General features: G+C 55.1%; 1 protein-coding gene across 1 annotated transcript in view; it reads left to right on the forward strand.

The window, feature by feature from the left end:
• SHANK3 (SH3 and multiple ankyrin repeat domains 3) overlaps window positions 1-19,495 on the forward strand; it is a 306,306-nt gene that overhangs the window by 21,179 nt on the left and 265,632 nt on the right. The window contains exons 3-5 of the mRNA XM_061362564.1: window positions 4,449-4,652; window positions 8,378-8,449; window positions 17,522-17,630. Of these exons, the coding sequence (XP_061218548.1) occupies window positions 4,449-4,652; window positions 8,378-8,449; window positions 17,522-17,630 (385 nt within the window). The remainder of the gene's footprint in view (window positions 1-4,448; window positions 4,653-8,377; window positions 8,450-17,521; window positions 17,631-19,495) is intronic.

Here is a 19,495-nt window from a genome sequence, read left to right on the forward strand (position 1 = left end):
TTTGTGTGGATGAACGGAAGATCTTGCTCCATCTTCTCCAGAAGAACCTTTGCTCTTTGTGGCGGGTTTTCAGTCCTAGATAGAGTTAAAGCCTTCCAGGCCCTCATTTTCCGCGTGAGCATGGGTTAGACATGTAGCTTGTGTTGTGCTGCAATGAGCCAAGCAGGAAAGGTTGCCAGGTCTCTGAAGGTAACAGGAATCTCTTTAACCTGTCTTGGGCTCTTCGGTGAGCTCAGCTTGATTTATAGGTCCAGCACCTTTGGATGTGTATGGGGAGTTCTGGATGGGGCTGGCTGGGGCCTGTGCTCCTCAGCAGCCCCATCCTTGCAGATGGCCAGTAGTAAAGCTGTTGTAGCTGTGGGTGAGAGGAAGGGTTGGCCTGAACCACTCACTTAGAGTCAATGAGGACTTGAGTCTCTTTAAGCATTCATTTCAAGCTGTGTTTGGATCAGAGGCAGCTGCTCCTTTGAAAGCACTGGCTGGTGCGACTGGAGGATGGGGCTGCTCGTCACTGCCAATGCTGCTCGAGGGTTGCACTAAGGGGCTCTTGGACCTGTTGTTTGAGCAGCAGTAGCTGGATGGTTTCATGTCTGGGCAGCAGATGCTGAGGGTGATGCATCCATCCCCAGCATCCCTCCAGGCTGGCTCACAAGCAGCTGGAAAACCCATGGAGCCAAATACGTTGTTATCTGCAAGACGCGCTTGTGCGTCGGTGCCTTCCTGCTGCACGTTGAGAGCCTCCCTCTGCTCTTTATCTTGTTTCCTTTAGGTGGAGGCAGATCTCACAGCGTGGCACTCGGCACCGTGCATGGCAGGGCCACAGCTTTCCTCAGGAGGTGATCTAAGCCCAGCAGTTCCTGTTGTGTTGAGCCAGGCACGGGTTGCCTTTTGCCAACATCCAGTGCGCAGAAACCTCGCACTGATCTCTCCTCCATTCAAACAGAGCAGTGGTTGCCCTGCCCTGCGCCCTGCAGAGCCCTGGACCGTGGTCATAAGGGGAAACAAGTCACAAGAGGGATGTTCAACCCGGCCCATGGTCCCTGCAGGTGGGAGCGCTCCTGCTCCAGGTCAGGGCTGTCCCTTGGCTCTGATCCCTTCTCCCACCAGCATGAGAACACTGGGGACCTGCTGGAGCGAGTCCAGAGATGCTGCGAGGGCTGGAGCAGCTCTGCTCTGGAGCCAGGCTGAAAGAGCTGGGCTGGGGCAGCCTGGAGAAGAGAAGGCTCCTGAAGGGGAGACCTGAGAGCAGCTCCAGTGCCTAAAGGGGCTGCAGGAAACCTGGAGAGGGGCTTGGGACAAGGGCCTGTAGGGACAGGCCAAGGGGAATGGCTTGAACCTGCCCGAGGGGAGACTGAGCTGAGCTCTTAGGCAGAAGCTCTTCCCTGTGAGGGTGCTGAGGCGCTGGCACAGGGTGCCCAGAGAAGCTGTGGCTGCCCCATCCCTGGCAGTGCTCAAGGCCAGGTTGGGCACAGGGGCTTGGAGCAAGCTGCTCCAGTGGAAGGGGTCCCTGCCTGTGGCAGGGGTTGGAGCTGGAGGAACTTTAGGGTCCCTTCCAACACAAAGCAGGCTGTGGTTCTGTGATGCTGTGGAATTCCCCATGCTCTGCAGGGGACCAGTGGTGTCTGCCCCAGTCCATAGGAAACATTCGCTGCTGGAACCGCTGCTGGAGGGGCTGAGCTTTAACAAGTAACTGAGGAGAAAACGTGTGTAACTGGAGAAGACCCAACAGAACCTCAGGGAACGGTGAACGAGTTCCTTGGATTCGTTTCACACACGGCGCCTGTCCCTGGAACTTTGTCCCAGCCCTGTTGCCCAGTGCGGGTCCCTGGCTCAGTGCTGCAGCCCTTCAGGCTCCCCTGGGACCCCCCTCGTGTGGGGCTGTCCTGTGCCTCTGCTCACCTTTGTCTTCTTTCCCTTTACCTCTTTCCTGTCTCTGTTGTTTCCTGAAGCAGGAGCACCAGGAGCTGGATGTGCTGCCAACTCAGGAGCGTCACAGCAGCCCTCGCTGCATCCCTTCAGCTCCAATCCCAGCACGGCCCCCATGGGATGCTGCTGCCAGGCTCCCGTGTCAGGAAACCTCCCTGCTTGACCTTCGCCTCTGTTCACTCTCCCCTTTGTGAGGGATCCAGAGGAGCGCATCCTTGCTCCTGGGCCTTTATGGCAGCAGGGACCTTGCTGCAGGCGCTCTGCACATGCATGTGTGTGCTGGGAGCGGGCCAGCATGCTCTGGTGCTCACGGGTTTGCTCTGGGCTCTGCTCAGAGGTGTGAGGGTGACTGCACAGAACAAACACCAGCACGTTCTGAGTGTGGCAGCTCCTGCCTCTGTTCCAAAGATGGAGCACGGGTTCTGTGCCTGGACCACAGAGCTGCTCCTGGGTACCAGCATCTCCTGCACGTGCTCTGCTCCTGGGAGGGTTTGCACTGGCTGCAGGGGATGCGCACCACTTACACTTGTGTGTTCACACCCACCGTGCTCCTGCACCTAAGGGGGACCTTTATCCACTCATCCCTTGTCTGTGAACCCTTTGTGTTGGCATAGGGCAGACAGCAACCAGTGAGGAGCCCTTCCTGCTTCTCCTGCTTGGCCTCACCCCCATCCACCTCCCCCTGTGCCTGTCAGCGGTGCTGACTCCATTGGGGCTGCGATTCCGCCCGTGCTGTGCAGGATTGTGCTCGATGCCGTTCCCATTCACAGGCAGCTCCCGTTTGCCAAAGGACACCTTGTGATAAAGGCTCCATCGGTTTGGCTGCTCCATCTTTCTGCGAGGGCACCTCAGAGGCTGTTTGTTCATTTGTGCCATGCATCTGCCCGTGGGATGTTACGCAATGCGCTCCCTGCTGCCTGCAGGCACATTCATTGCCTTTTCAGCTGCTCCTCTTTAATTTCCTTTCAACTCTTTCTCATTCGTGTGCTCCTCGATGAAGAATTTTGGGCTTTTTTCACTCTTAAGGGGTTGTTGAATGTCAGTTCTTTATTGTCATTACCGCACTTGAATAGGTTGAATATTGAATAGATCTTGTCTGTCACCCTGCTCACTGCTGAGGGCTGGATCTGAAGCTCTCTGCTCGTTCCTCCTTCATGCTCTAAAAGTGGAGGAGCTGGACGATTTGCTGTCAGGAGTTCCTCTGTTGTGCTCAGAGCTTGCAATGTATGGGAGGAATTACCCCTTGGAACTGCAAACCAGAGCGAGGAACTCATTCTGAGTGCTGTTCCCACCCTGCCCCAGGTCAGGGTGGCTCTGTGGGTGCAGTGCCATGCCGTGCTGTGCCATGCCATGCTGTGTGCCAGGCGAAGGGGCAGAGACCTTCCCTCTGCCTGCGAGTTTGGGATGGGACAGGGCAGTTTGGTGCCCTTTGAGTCAGCGTTGGTTTGAGTGTCCGGATGCTCGGGTTGGAAGCTTCTCACGCCCGAGAACGGCTGCCGGTGCCCGGCACTGCCCCAGCTCAGCCCCATTTCCTGACGGACTGGGACCAGCAGCGGGTGCAGCACTGCAATGCGGGTCCGGCCGGGATCGGTGGATGAGTGGAGCAGGGCACAGCCCTGGGGGGCACGGCAGGGGCGGGGGGAGGGGGGGTTCCCTTTGCCCCCAGCACAACCCCAGAGCACAGAACGGGGCTGAGGGCTGCGGCTTCGGGAGGAGCGAAACACGGAGTGAAGGGGAGGAGAAACGAACCCGGAGGGGAGGATGGGTCAGACACACAGCCCGGAGCTGGGAGGGGATGGGGGCTGCCGTGGGGACAGGCTGTTGTCCACGGCCTTTCCTGCCCTCCGGCACCAATGCAGGACCTGCAGCCCCGGCCCCGCAGCCAGCCCGGAGCGCGGTGGGAAGCGCAGCGTGGATGGAGGTGATGGGATGTGGGTACTGGATGAGCCGGGTCCCCCAGAGGAAGGGAAACTGGTTCCTGCGCTGGGAAACCTGCTGCGGTCACAGGGTCAGGTGGGGAATGGTGACTTCCATGCAGGAGGCAGAGGGACCTTCTCCATTCCTTCTTCCAATGGGAAGACCTCACTGGATGCCTTCAGCTCCTGCCAGGGCTCATGGTGCTGCTGCCCATCCATCCCTCTGTTGTCTGCACACCTCAGTGTCCACAGCGGAGAAGGCAAATGACTCTTTGCACCCCACTGGGGATTTTTAAGTGAAGTTTTGCTATTTTACTGTTATTAGGCCATAAAATGTTCTTTGATGCTTCTCAACAGGATGTTACAACATGGAGTGTTTGAATTTCCCTGAGCCCCACATAACATATCGGGGGGGGGGGGTTGGGAGAATCTGCTGAGCTCATCCTTCCCTAACCCTTTTCTTCTCTTCCTGTAGCTCAGTGACATGGAAGAGCTGGTGACTTTCCCATTTATCCTTCTCCTTGTTCTTCCTGTGCCAGTTCCTGGGAGGAGCTGTGAGACCCTTGGTGAAGCCCATCTCTGATCGCCCTCTGTGTCCCTCCACAGAAGTGTCTCCGGTTGAATCCAGATGTTCCCGTGTGGGTTTCCAAGCAGCGCATCCTCTGCACTCTGAACCACAGCCTGAAGGATGTTCTCAACTACGGGCTCTTCCAGCCAGCCTTCAACGGCCGCGCCGGGAAGTTTCTGGATGAGGAGCGCCTGCTGAGGGAGTACCCCCTGAACCCAGACACTCCTGTTCCCTACTTGGAGGTACTCAGCTTCTCTGTGCTTTGCTCTTTAAAACGCACATCCATCCATCCACCCATCTATCTATCTATCTATCTATCTATCTGTCTGTCTATCAATCTATCTCTATCTATCTATCTCTATCTATCTATCTATCTATCTATCTATCTATCTACCTACCTATATCTCTATTTATCTATCTCTATCTATCTATATCTATCTATCTTTCTATCTATCTCTATCTATCTATCTCTATCTATCTAGCATCTATCTCTCTCTCTCTCTCTATCTATATCTATCCGTCTATCTATCTCTATCTATCTATCATCTATCTATCTATCTATCACCTATCTATCTATCATCTATCTCTATCTCCATCTCTATCTATGTATCTATCATCTATCTATCTATCTATCATCTCTATCTATCTATCTATCCATCACCTATCTATATCTATCTATCTATCTATCTATCTATCATCTATCTATCTATCTAGCTAGCTACCATTTATTTCTTTCTTTCTATCTATCTATCTATCTATCTATCTATCTATCTATCTATCTATCATCTATCTCTATCTGTCTATCTATCTATCAACACATGGACATATATATTCAGGTACATATATGTTTGTGTAAGCATGTAGGGCTTCCCTGATCCCTGTAGTGTCTATAAGCACCTCAGACATCAATGCCCACTGTTCCCTCCCCCATTTCTCTCCCGGGACTGGGAGCACAGGATCCCGTGTGGGTGTGTGTTTACTCATGGAGAATTCACTGAGGGAAAGCCGAGGCAAATGCTCTGAGCTTTGGTTGCTCGTGACTGCTCGAGAGCTCCACAGCATCCCTCACAGCCCGCGGAACAGCTTCCTGCTGTGCTGGCCCTGGGGCTCACAGTTCCTTCCCTTCTAGTGCCCCGTGGCTGCCAGGAGGAGGGGAGCCAGTCTCGTAGGTACAGAGGGAGGGCTCTGAACGTGAGCCTGAAGGCCTTTAATGTTTAACTTACGGTTACTGCAGGGACTGGGGCACCCCCGTGTGCTCTGAGTGTCCCTGCAGGGGCCTCACCGGTGTGATGGGCACAGGGGATGCTCTGTTCTGATTTCTGGTCCAATTAACTAGAACACACATTAACTGAATTCATTCTGTATTTACAGCCAGTAATAGGCTTTGCCTTGGGCTGGGATTCAGGTGACCACAGGTAGGGGTTTATTCAACGAGGACCTGCAGCACTTGCTGGGCTCCAGTGCCTGTCACTGTGGACACCTCCACTGGCTGCAATGGGACTCCGCTTATCTGCACGTGGACTTCTAAACTCAGGGATCTTGTGCTATATTTTGCCCACAAAGTCTCTTTAGGAGGCTTTACGCATTTAAGCTGCACAAGCCCTTAACATTCAAGTGTGAGTGCTGTTATTTCACCTAATCCCGACTAATTTGGGAAGAAAGTGCAGCCCAATTTCTGAGCAAACTAACATTTAATGTAGACAAAAACATTTGGAACAACATTAGGAATGCTTGCAAATAAACCTCCGAGGTAGTAAATTCCTCAATATTCCACATACAGGCTTCAGTGCTTTGGGTTTGTGTAATTGAGCATCATGTCCACACTCGGTGTCTTAGCACACACATCTGAATGCAGACTTGACACAGGTATTTGCCGTGTGCCATTTAGATTCTTCATAACTTGCTCAGAATGGGAGCGGAGCACTGGAGAATCCTATTGGAAACCCAAATCCAGAGTCTTGTTTGCAAGACATAAATCCTGTGCTGACACCACTGAGGCGTCCCGAAGCAGTGATAAATGAGCCCTCGGGGTTGCAGATGGAGGTAATCACAGAAGTGAGGGCTTTGGGGCCATTGACAAGGGAATGGCATTAAGGAAGGTATGTGCAGTAGTTTCATGGAGAGTTAGGATGCTGGCGCTGCTGTGAGCCAGGGAGAGGTGCAGGGATTCCCCATTCCTTTATCAGGATAGAGTAGCTGCAGCACAGTGTGTTTGGGAGCAAGGGATGGGCAGCCCAGGGGCCTACCTGCCATCTGCTGAGATCCAGTCACCCCATGTCTGTATCCCATAATATCTTACTGGGGTTTATCTGCTGTCCCTGTGTCCTCCTCAGTGAGGTAGTTACTCTGCTTGCAGGTCAAACACACGTGTGTGTGCTCCCCATCACTGCTCATCACCCATTCAGTGCACACACCTTGTACATGGGAATGAGACCTGGAAGTTCTTGTGCCTGTTTGTCCTCCCTGCATCAACCTGGTCAATGGGCAGAGTAATCTGGGGCTGGGCATGAAGAGGAGCCACTGGAGGATGCTTCATGGCTGCACAGGGATGCACACAGGACCCTGACACTGGCAGCATCTGCCAAGGCCCAACTGGTGTCTGTACATCAGTGGGCAAGACAGCTTTTACCTTAGAATGATGGAAAAAGGAAGAAGTTGTGTGAGAGAACATCTGCCCAGTGCAGTGTGTGATAGACTGAAAATGTGCTGGTGTTTTGCCAGCGTTGAAAAGCAAGTGGGATGAGCTTAGTAACTGCAGTCCAAAGATAACGTGGTGTCAGTCCCAGCTGAACTAAGGAGACGCCGATGGAGGATTAAGTTAATAGTAACTGCAAATCTCAGAACACAATTCATGCATTGAGGGAAGATCTCGTCAAACAAATCCAATTTCATTCTTTAAGGAGCTTGTAATTCTGCTTGATGAAGATAACCAGACAAAGGTGGCAAGCAGCTGGGGGCCTTGGTTTTGTTGTACATGATATTCCAGCCCAGCATCAGCACTGTAAGCCATCCGTAGGCCAAGGGACACTGGCTGGGTTGATGGTAGAAAGCAGTTGTCACTGTGGTCACCGCTGCACAGGTTTGTTTCTGGTGGGGCTGCCCCAGGGATCTGCTGGTAGAGTCTGATTACACGGGCTTTGGCAGGGAGTGTAACAGCGTTGACTGTGCTGCCTGGGTCATTGGCTAAGTGTGGCTCCCATCAAAGCGTGCTCGAGGTCAGCCCAATGGCAAACATCCAGGGACAGGCACTCCCAGTGCGGAAACAAAGCTGATGAAGATTCCGGAGCCTTTTGGCCAAGGAACCTGGCAGCAATCCCCAGCGTGGCACACCAGGACCCTGTAACCCTTCCGTGTGTCCCCTGCCAAGCAGGGAGCTGTGCTCAGGAGCGCTAGGGGTGGAAGGGGTTGGTGTTGGAGCAGTGGTTGGGAACAGCGATGCCCCTGAAACAGCTTTGGGAAGAGGATGGCACAGAAAGAGCGCAGAAATGGTGTGAGGACAGAGGAAAAGATCCCTCAATGAGGGATTGAGAGCTCAGCCCACTGCAGGGGAGTCACCTCTCGACCTGTGTCAGAACTGTCCGTCCCATTGTCGGGGACATCCCTGGACATCCCACCCTGGAAGTTGAAGCCAGGCAGATTGGTATCAGAAACTGGTCCCAGTATCTTTAGTGAGGAAAGCAGTTAACTCCTAGAGCACATCCTGAGGAGAACAGTGACTGCTGTTTGCAGCTCTGGACCAAATGGCTTCTTTAGAATCATAGAATGGTTAGGGTTGGAAAGGACCTTAAGATCATCCAGTTCCAGCCCCCCTGCCATGGGCAGGGACACCTCACTCTAAACCATCTCACCCAAGGCCTCATCCAACCTGGCCTTGAACACCGCCAGGGCAGTGCTGCTGCTCGCTCCAGAGCTGGCTGATGCCAAGTGCGTTTTGAGCATCTCAGCTCTGCCATTCTTCCTCTTGCAGTTCCGGTACAAGAGGCGTGTGTACACCCAGACTCTGCTGGATGACAAGCAGTTTGCCAAGCTCCATACGAAGGTAAGCCTGGAGCCCAGCCTGTAAAGCCCTGGTGGGGTTTGGTGGCTGGGGGTGGGGGTGTTCTGGTTCCCCCTGCTTTGCCAGGCTCCCCAGGGATGATGGGGCTTGCTGAGCCTCGGGGGTGTGGGAGGGGCATGGGCTGGAGCCCCCATTGAGCCGTGGTGGGGTGGGCACACAGGGGGGGCACTCGCCAAGCTGGACTGGGCTCTGTGGGAGAGCTGGGAGCCCCGGGGTGGGGGGCAGAGGAACACGGGGAGGCTGCTGAAGAGGAGCATTGTTCGCTGGGGTGGAGGAGAGCACAGTGTGCAAAGGGGAAAGGGACCTGGGGGTCCTGGTGGATGGGAGGGTGACCATGAGCCAGCAACGTGCCCTTGTGGCCAAGCAGGCCAATGGCATCCTGGGGTGCATTAGAAAGGCTGTGGTTAGTAGGTCAAGAGAGGTTCTCCTCCCCCTCTATTCTGCCTCGGTGAGGCCGCATCTGGAATATTGTGTCAAGTTCTGGGCCCCTCAGTTCAAGAAGGACAGGGAACTGCTTGAGAGAGTCCAGCACAGAGCCACAAAGATGATGAAGGGAGTGGAACACCTCCCTTATGAGGAGAGGCTGAGGGAGCTGGGTCTCTTCAGCTTGGAGAAGAGGAGATTGAGGGGTGAGCTCATCAGTGTTTACAACTATGTAAAGGGTGAGTGTCAGGATGATGGAGATAGGGTTTTTTCAGTGATGCCCAGTGCTAGGACAAGGGGCAATGGGTGTAAACTGGAGCACAGAAGGTTCCACGTTAACATCAGGCAGAGCTTCTTTACTGTGAGAGTGCCAGAGCACTGGAACAGGTTGTCCAGGGGGGCTGTGGAGTCTCCCACATTGGAGCTATTCAAGGCCCGCCTGGACAAGCTCCTGTGTGATGTACTCTGGGTTACCCTGCTCTTGCAAGGGGTTGGACCAGATGATCTCTTGAGGTCCCTTCCAACCCTTGGGATTCTGGGATTGAGAGCGCACCTTCAGGAGGCTGCAGCATGCCTCACTCACCCTGCTCCTGCCTTTCCCCCATGTGGCTGGGTGAGGGTTTCACTGGTGGGACCCACAAGCAAAGGGGAAAGTGCTCTGGGTCTGCTGCAGCCCCCATGTGTCCCAGGCAGCGGTTGAGGTGTGTGTGCAGGGCAGGCACTGGATGGACCATGCGGGGGTTTGGAGAACAGGAATGGTGCTTTGGGAGCAGGGGTGTTTTCTAGAGGAGGATGTGCCAAAGCCACCAGCACTGCGGCCAGGGACACCCCGGTTGGCACCGTGGAGGGTCAGGGATGCTGATAGGACCGGGTGTTGAGTGTGTGTTGGCTGGATGCCCTCTCGCATTGCTTCTATTGCACTGTGGTTGTCTCCAGGGTCATTTCTTGCTTTAGAAACAGAGGTCAGCGGCTGTGGAGAGGCCTGGAGCCATCAGATTTCTGCTGCGAGTAATAATTGTGCTTGTGATGGCAAGTGGCCCTGTGGGGACATTGCTGGCTCCTGAGAGGCCAGGGCCATGGCAGCTGTGGGGAGGGAGGATGGAACTGGACTTGGAGGCCAGTGCAGTGCTGGGTGTCACTGGTGGCATGAGGACACTACAGACCCATCAGAGTGGGTTGGGGCAAGGAGCGGTGGTGTGGAGAGGCTGATGTATCACAGTATCACAGTATCCCAGTATGGTAGAGATTGGAAGGGGCCTCAGAAGCTCATCCAGTCCAATCCCCCTGCTGGAGCAGGAGCACCTAGATAAGGTTACACAGTTGTGGTTGGACCTGGTGTGGAGCGCTTGTAAATGTTCAGTGAACAGGTACAGCAGCAAGAGCTGAGCAAGGAGGAGCCACAGAATAGAGCAGAAAGGAGGCAAAGTTCCCAAAGGGCTTTCACCTAAAGGTGACAATCACTTGGAGGAGGAAGCTATCCTCAGTGCATCCCAGGAGCTCCTTAGACTGCCTGTGCCCTGCTGTCCCTGCAGCAGGTAAAGGGGTGTTCAAGTCCCCTGGGAGGACCAGGGCTTGGGACAAGGGCCTGTAGGGCCAGGCCAAGGGGAATGGCTTGAACCTGCCCGAGGGGAGACTGAGCTGAGCTCTTAGGCAGAAGCTCTTCCCTGTGAGGGTGCTGAGGCGCTGGCACAGGGTGCCCAGAGAAGCTGTGGCTGCCCCATCCCTGGCAGTGCTCAAGGCCAGGTTGGACACAGGGGCTTGGAGCAAGCTGCTCCAGTGGAAGGGGTTGGAGCTGGGTGAGCTTTAAGCTCTCTCCCAGCACAAACCAGTCTGGATTCTGGGGAAGGTGGAAGCCTCCGTGGGAAGCAGCAGATTCTCTGTCTCCGGTTTGCAGAGCGGCAGAAACAAGAAACAAACTGGGTTCAGGTTTGAGTCACAGAGACTGGAGTCACGAGGCTTCCGTCTGGTGGCAGGAGAACATCCAGGCAGCAGAGCTGGAAAGCTCTCAGCATCTTCCTGGCGCCAGGAAGCGTGAATCATGGTGCTGAGCCCCAGCAGCCGCAGCCTGCGGAGGGAGGGCTGGAGGCGCCAGGCTCAGGGGGACCCGGGCAGCAGCCAAGGGGATCCCCACACGTGTGCAGGAGCCGTGAATGCACTGTGTTAAATACTCACTTAACCCAATGCTGTAATTCCCACTTAAAACCAAATCCCCTTCATGTTGTTCCTTTATGTTAAACCATCTGGCACTGGGTGTGCTCCTGCTTCTGCCTTTGTCCCTATTAGAAGGATGCTGATGTGTGGCTCCTTTGGCTGGGGTGGCCCCCAGAGCCTGTGGGCTCTGTGGTGCTTTGAGCACAGAGAGGAGCCCTCATCCCACTGAGGCTGCTCCTGCACATGGGGGTACGAGCAGGAGATGTGTTGGAGTGATGCTGGTGCTGAACATCGCTGTGATGTACCTGCCCAGCGCAGACTGGTGCTGCTATACTGGGAGGGGGTGGGAGCAGGCGATGTGTGTGCAGGATCCTGGCCCATGGCTTGAGGGAGGGAGGGGTCAGAGAATGGAGGGACAAGGGCTCCACTTTGGAAACGGGCAAGAGAGCCTGAGTGAAGAGCATGGTGCTGGTTCTGCCCCTCTGCTGAGGGATGGGGCAGCCACAGCTTCTCTGGGCACCCTGTGCCTCAGCACCCTCACAGGGAAGGGCTTTGCCTAAGAGCTCAGCTCAATCCACGCCCCCACCGTGTCACTGACCCCATGGAGGGATGCTGTGGGACTGTAGGGCTGGTGGCAGGGTAGGAGCAGGGGCTCATTCCCATGTTGGACACGGTGGGAAGGTGTTTCTGGCTCCTCCAGCCGTGCAGCCATGGCCAGGCCTGTACCTGCTCACATCAGCTCAGCTGAGCAGCAGGTTCTGCTGCTGTCTGTGTGTTCAGGGCTGGTGTTCTCCTCTGGGAGCTGAGGTGCAAGGTAATGCCCCTGTGGCGCGTTCCCTCCGCACCTGAGGCTTCCCTTTTCCTTGCAGTGATGCCGCTAGCTCAGACAGGGAGATGCTGTTCTCTGGGAGATGCCATAACTCAAAGGGCTGAGAAGGATTAGCCCAAAAGGATGGTGAGAGCGCTCCTGAGGCTGTGCCATGTGTGCAGTCTGCAGGCCTAGGGCTGCTGGCCTCATGTGAATAAGAGCAAAGTATGAACGTGTTCAGGGTTCAGAGCTGACTTTGGTCGGATGCACTGCTTGAATCTGTTCATGACCTTGAAGCCTCATTCTTCCCTGCCACTAAAAGGGGAAAGCCAAATAAACCCCTCCAGGGAACGTGCTCTGAGAAGTGAGGAAGCTGGTTCTTGTGTCGCTGGCACTAACAAGTGAGTTGTAAACCCAGTCAGTTGTCGGCCTCAGCCCCTTGTGCCTCCTGGGACCCACAGGCTGTGACAGCTCTTACGGATGCTGTTCCCACTGAATTCAGGAGACCCTTCAGAAATGGGAGTGCAAAACCTGTGTGTTGGGAAAGGGCAACCCCATGGTGCTGAGACACAGAATCCGTGGCATTTACCAAATGGACATTGTGTTGCAGAAAGACTTTGCGTGTTCCCACCTTGGAAAGGTGCTGCAGGTGATGGGCAGCGGCCATGGACAGTGATCCCTTGCGATGTGAGCTACCCATACAGGAGAGCAGCACCCTGCTGTGGGCTGGGCTGTGCCCTGGGTGAGGAAGCACCGAGGAAGTGTGACCCTGGTGGACAAGACCCGCAGTGTGACTGTCACCAGCTTTCCTGTTGGGGCTGCTGTGGGGCAATGGGATGTGGGGCAAGTGATAGCTCTGAGCTGGGTGAGGGCAGCGAACACCATGACTGCGGTGGTGCAGGGAGGAGGCAGCAGAAGGGATGCTGCCCAGGCTGGGAAGGCCCTTGGGAAGAGATGGGCTGCTGGAGCTGGATGCGGGAGCAGCCGTGCGTGCTGGCACGGTGTGTGCTGGTGGAGGCAGCGTGTGATGAGGGATGGAGGGGCTGTGCTCCCCAGCCCAGGTTGTGTTAACAGTGGCTGAAGTTGGTCAAGGCTGGAGCGAGGATCCAAGACGTGAGGATGACAAACAGGGGTCTCTTGCTGCTTGCTGGTTTGCACTGCCAGAGGTGTCATCTGTGTCCCGGCCCCCCCTCTATGGAACAAACACCCAGAACCATGGAACCACAGGGTGGTTTGGGTTGGAAGGGACCTTAAAGCTCCTCCAGTTCCCCCAGATCCAAACAGATGGTTTGGCTTCCCTGTGGGATCGATGAGTGCCTGTTTGCTGCTGCCCTGAGTGGCTCTTGTCACACAGCCGGTGGGGGGCACGGGGTCCAGGGAGGGTGAGGAACCCCCGTGCTGGTGTCCTGCCTTCTCCCCATAGTGTCAGCTCTGCAGACTGCAGCAGCCCTTGAACGAGGGCCAAGCTGCGTGTCCGTGGCCGATGGGTGGCTCCAAGTGATGGAAGGGGATGTTTGTTCTGTCTGAACATTAACTGGTTAAATCGCTGGCCTTTGTTAATGATTTCTGAAGCACTGCTGTGGGTTTGGTCCGAGACCTTGGGAAGCTGAATGAACCTTCTCTGTTCTTCAGCTGGAAATGCAGGGGAGGCATCGATTTCCCCGGAAGGGAAATTCCATGCTCAGACACATTCATGCATGCCTGGTGCACAGGACACTGGTGACAAACATCTACACAGGAGGATGCAGCTCCCAGAGCTAGGATGCCTCTCTGATCATGTACTTGCTCTTCAGCTTCCTTTCTGAGAGGTATCATTAGAAGCTGACCCAGTGCATCAGCTTACTGATGCTGTCAGCTCCCTAGCCCTGGGACACCCAGGAACACGTGTGAACTGGGTGCTGCTGCTGGGTAGGATGTGCTCCTGGGGATGTGAATGAGAGGCACTGGCAAGACCAGAACTTTGGGTTAGTACCTGGGGTGTGTCTGGTGGGAGCATAAAAGCAGAACTGCTCTGAGGCACTGTTGCATGTGCCAAGGTAGAGTGTTGGGCTGTGTCTTGGTCCCTGGAGCCCCAGGAATCATGGAATCAGTTTGGATTGGAAGGGACCTCAAAGCTCCTCCAGCTCCAACCCCTGCCACGGGCAGGGACCCCTTCCACTGGAGCAGCTTGCTCCAAGCCCCTGTGTCCAACCTGGCCTTGAGCACTGCCAGGGATGGGGCAGCCACAGCTTCTCTGGGCACCCTGTGCCAGCGCCTCAGCACCCTCACAGGGAAGAGCTTCTGCCTTATCTCCAACCTGAACTTCCCCTCTTTCAGTCTGAACCCATCACCCCTTGTCCTGTCACTGCAGGCCCTGATGAAGAGCCCCTCTCCAGCATCCTTGTAGCCCCCCTCAGACACTGGAAGCTGCTCTGAGGTCTCCACGCAGCCTTCTCCTCTCCAGGCTGAACAGCCCCAATGTTCTCAGCCTGTCCCCATATGGGAGGTGCTCCAGTCCCTGATCCTCCTCGTGGCCTCCTCTGGACTTGCTCCAACAGCTCCATGTCCTTCTTATGCTGAGGAGCCCAGCACTGTACCGAGTGCTGCAAGTGGGGTCTCACCAGAGTGCAGTAGAGGGGCAGCATCACCCCCATGACCTGCTGGAGGAGGTGATCCTTAGTGGCCAGGGTCAGCAGTGCAGCAAGGCAAGAGCCAAGGAGAGCAGGGATTTACCAAGACAGTCGATCCCCTGGTGCAAAGCACAGCGCTGCACCCATCCCAACAGTGCTGTTCATCCCTGGATGCTCGCCCGCATCCCTCGGGATGCACTGGCCCCAGCTGGGCTGCCAGGAGAGATGCAACACCACACTGGGACAGGGAACACAAGAACCACCACGCAGAGGGTGAAATGGGTCAGGTCACCTGCACAGGAGGTACTGGGAACATCTACACACAGTGTAAGTGATTCCCACAGCACCAAACCCCATCACCAGCACGGCAGAGGATGATGGCCTCAGCTGCGGGCACAAGCACTGCTCTTCCAGGGGGAGAACATTGCAGCCCTCCCTGCTCAGGGTCACTTCTCCCTCAGAGCTCTCTCACCTCACAAGTGACTGGGAGAGAAATCCACCTCCTGCTTCAAGCCCCTTCAGCTCCTGCAGGAGAACAGAAGCCCTGCAGGGAACCACAGCTGCTGCCAGCAATAGCACAGCCGGGATTGACACCCCCAGCACCAGGACACCAGCCCAAGATGCCTCTTCCCATCACCTGACTGTGTGGGTTTAACCCTGCTCCTTCCACTCCTGCCTCTCCACACCCCTCAGCTCCTCCCTGCTGCCCGTCAGCGATGATGTGAACCCATCCCAAGGGATGATGCTTGAGTGTGGCCCCACTAAACCCCTGTGGGCAAGAACAGCAGTGACCGAGGGGAGACTGAGCTGAGCTCTTAGGCAGAAGCTCTTCCCTGTGAGGGTGCTGAGGCGCTGGCACAGGGTGCCCAGAGAAGCTGTGGCTGCCCCATCCCTGGCAGTGCTCAAGGCCAGGTTGGACACAGGGGCTTGGAGCAAGCTGCTCCAGTGGAAGGGGTCCCTGCCTGTGGCAGGGGTTGGAGCTGGATGAGCTTTAAGGCCCCTTCCAACACAAACCAGGCTGGGATTCCATGAATGTTAAAGCAGATTTAAGGTCCCTTCCATCCAAACCGTTCCATGATTCTACAGGGAGTGACCCTTGTACCTGAATTTTGTGTCTGGTGCTTTGTGTGTTACCTTCAGCATCCCCGTGGCACCCGCATCCTGCAGGGAGCCAGGGCGAGGGGTCAGGAACTGCATGGCTGCAGTGGAGTTCCATCAGTGCAGGGCTCTGCCTCGGCTCATGGGCTCTGCTGGGATGGGGCAGTGGGGCAGGTACTACTCAAAGGGCTCTAGAATAGATACGTGACCTATAGCATGCCTCTATAATGTTAGATAGGTGCCTTGACTGCTCCATGGCATGGCTCTGTGATGCTGGACACAAGACCTGCTGCTTTATGACATGGCTCCATGGTGCTGACTTTAGAAAGATGCTTGGTTCTGCAGACTGAGCACTCTGAGCCTGAATTGGTTTAAGCAGGGTTCACAGCCCAACATGAGTTTGTCTCATCCTCAGAAAGTTCCATCTGGGTGGTGTTTTCTGACTGACTCCTTACCACAATCCCCTTAGCATGGGAGGGAAATAGCACAGCTGAATCTGTGGGGCCCAAGCTTTGGGATATGCGGGCTCCTCTGCAGAGCTGCTTCTGGAAGTATAAAGCTTCCCTCCTAGAGAATGAAATCTTGATGAGATAAAGTACACAAGGTAATAGGTGATGGCATCTGGGACAGGAGGCCTCTGAGAAGAACCGGGCAGCTTTCTGCATCCCGTTTGGTATTTTCAGATTTATCTTTCTTCTATTTTCCAATCTTCAAAGAGAGATTGGAAGTGAAGCGCTTGGGAATTCATTTCTCTGCATAAAAGATAGGATTTTTCTATATCAAATTAGGGGAAAATGTTGAAAATGGTTTTTTTTTCTCTGGGTGAAGCTCCTTTGTGCATGCAGCGGCTGCGCAGGAGCTCCGGGAGCCAAAGCAGCTCCTGAGCCTTGGCTGCAGCTCCAACCCCAGCCATCCCTCAGCCCACGCGCAGCATCTCTGCTCTGTCAGACCCTGTCCCAAAGCCAGCTCTGAGTCAGATAAACCCAAACCCAGGCAGCTCGCAGCCAAAGGGGGGAAAACCTGCCCGGGGAAAGCATGAGCTGGGTGTTAGCACACGGGGGTTGTCCAGTGTCTGCCTGGCAGCGCTGCAGCTTCCAGAGCCCAGGAATGCAATGAAGGGATGTGTTCATCAGTGCAGCTACCCAAGAGGGGAGAAGGGGAAAGCCACCCCGTGCAGCACCCAGGCGGGCTCACAGGGGGGCACTCAGTGCCCTCGGAACACACAGGTTTAGACTTGGGCAGAAGACAGCAGTGACACCAGGTACAGAGCCCAGTTCCATGCATCTGGTGCAGCAGCTGTACCCATTGTGCTGTACAGCAGTGCTGGAGTAGTTTGGTTTCTCCTGGTGTGGGTTAGGTTCTGAGGGCAGGTGGGTGACAGGCCTGTGAGATGAGTCTGTGACAAGAGCACTGGACCCGATGCTGCAGCAGGATGCGGGTACCGCTGGGATGCAGCTCAGCCAGCGCCACCACTGTACCATGGACAAACATGTCCAGTTACACGTGTGTTGGTGTGCCTGCTGTATAGGAACTGAAAGTGCTTTAGCAGGGGCTTTGTGCTGGGACAGAGTGGGGTGGCAGTCTCTGATGGTTTCCATAGGGTGATCCTGCATTCCCAGTCTTGAGGACTGCAATAGTAGGATCCTGTCCATTGTATATTCACTGCCCTGGCTCCTGGTGGGTGCTGCCCCATTATTTGTCATAGAATCCTAGACTGGTTTGTGTTGGAAGGGACTTTAAAGCTCATCTGGTTCCAACCCCTGCCATGGGCAGGGACCCCTTCCACTGGAGCAGCTTGCTCCAAGCCCCTGTGTCCAACCTGGCCTTGAGCACTGCCAGGGATGGGGCAGCCACAGCTTCTCTGGGCCTAGGGTCTCCCGAGTGGGGGTATTCCTCTGGTGGCTTCTATCTTCGTGTCAGGCTGTTAACACCGTGCTGTGTTCCCCTGGGCCTCCCTGCCTGCAGGCTAACCTGAAGAAGTTCATGGAGTACGTGCAGATGCTGAACGTGGAGAAGGTCTGCAGGCTGCTGGAGAAGGGACTGGACCCCAACTTTCATGATCCGGATACTGGAGGTGAGGCTGGCTTCTACCGAGAGGGGAGGCTGACAGAAGAGGGTTAGGGGAGAAAGGATCTGGGGGGACACATTGGGGTGGTTGTTCTTGGGGGGGTGAACAAACAGTGTGTTATGGTCTGCAGTGTACGGTTTGGAACATAGGGATGCCAGTGGCATTGCTCAGCAGTGTGTCTTCTTATGAGGCTGGGTCTTGGGAGCATGAGGTTACAGAAGGCTCTTGGAGGAGATGGTGTGTGTGTGGGGAGGACACAGAGCTTGGGGATACAGCACAGAGTGACAGCTGTGGGGCCGTGCAGCCTTGGCTGGGTTCTGGGGGGCACGAGGCTGTCTCTGGGGCAGGGTGCATGCAATTGGCTGCTCGAGGATCTCTCCATGAAGTCATCAGAAGGTTCAAGAAGTGCTTTGGGGGCCAAGAAAACAAAACCTTGGCCTCTGGTTTCCTCATTTTACTTTTCTCTCTGGTTGAGCAAAGTTCTCCCCATGAAGCCGTCACTGGAGCACCGGTTTCTGGGGTTCCTGCAGGCTGTAAAGAGTGAGATGAGACCCCAGCACTGATAGGGCAGGGAGGAGGGAGCTCTGCCCATCTGCCCTGCGGTGCAGTCCTGTTCGGAGCGAGGGGTTTCTGCTGCTGTTGCTCCTGTTGGAAGTGATGCAGCTGATGGGTATTCACCATGAGCTCAAGGGCTGTGCGTGAGCCACGGGCACGTTCCAGCCCCAAGCGGGCTCCAAGCCGATAATCCATTCTCTGTGTTTCTGGTTCAGTGGGATGATGCCTCAGGCTGTTTCTGGAGCACCGGCCGCCTCCGTACTGGGGTATTCAGTGTGTGCAGCCCATGCCTCAGCCCTGAGGTCAGGCAGCAATGGGTGGTGCTGGTCACGGTTCAGCTCTCTTGTCCTCCTGGATAATGCGGCTGCAAACAGGCTCCCTCTGGGAATGGCTCTTGCCAGCTCCTGGACTGGGAGGTGAAAGCTGGTGCAGCCAAACGCTGGCAAGAGCCATGTGAACAGTGCCCAGGAGCGCTCACACTGCTCATCTGCTGCTGTGGCTGCTCTGGCTGAACCCACTGCTGTCCGTATGAGCTCATATGGGGAACAGCTGACAGCCTCTAAGTGTGGGCCCTGTCTGCCCCAGAGCATTCCCAAGCAGCTCAGCTCCCTGTGACCTCCAGTTTTGCCCAAGCCCTTACGAGTATTTTGAGGGATCTGTCCTTATAAAGGGTATTCTCTGAGCTGATGCAGCTTTTAGAGCACATTCCATTGCAGGGTTCAGTGTGCTGCTTGAAAAGATGCCGTGAGCTTTGGATCTTGTACATTTGAACCCAGACATCCTTTCACAGGAGGGAAATGGCTCTAGGAGTATAAGAGACTGTGTTAAATGTAGAGAGGGAGAAGGAGAAACATGACCCGGATCCAGTTCAGAACCAAGGGCAAAACCAGAGTGGATGCGATGAGATGTGAAACCAGTGTTGGAGCACATGAGTCTTGGACACCTCGCTCTGGACTCCTTGTGCAAACCCACGTCATGACTGTCTGCCTTACAGGCTTTGTGAACAGGAAAGAATGACATAAACCTGCTGGTCACTGTTCAGGGCTCCTGGGATGTGTGACCAGATGGAGCTATTGTCCCATCGACCTGACCTCCTGTCCCTCGCAGGATGTTCTTCGCCCCCTGTGTGTGTGCTCCATAAGCAAAGCTTAACATGTTTCCCAGAAAGCCATCAATCCTCCAGGGAACAGGGATCCGTTTCCCTCCTTCCTCTGCTTAATCACCCTCACTGTTTAAAATCCCCTTCTCATTCAGATCTGTGTGCTTCAGCTTCCAGCTGTCCTTACACTTTATCTTCTAGATTAAAGTGCGCTTTA

The sequence above is a fragment of the Neopsephotus bourkii genome, unplaced genomic scaffold, assembly GCF_033783945.1.
Source record: "Neopsephotus bourkii isolate Nb327-2 ecotype Australia unplaced genomic scaffold, CSIRO-AGI_Nbou_v1 NB_1128, whole genome shotgun sequence".
Classification (NCBI taxonomy): domain Eukaryota; kingdom Metazoa; phylum Chordata; class Aves; order Psittaciformes; family Psittacidae; genus Neopsephotus; species Neopsephotus bourkii.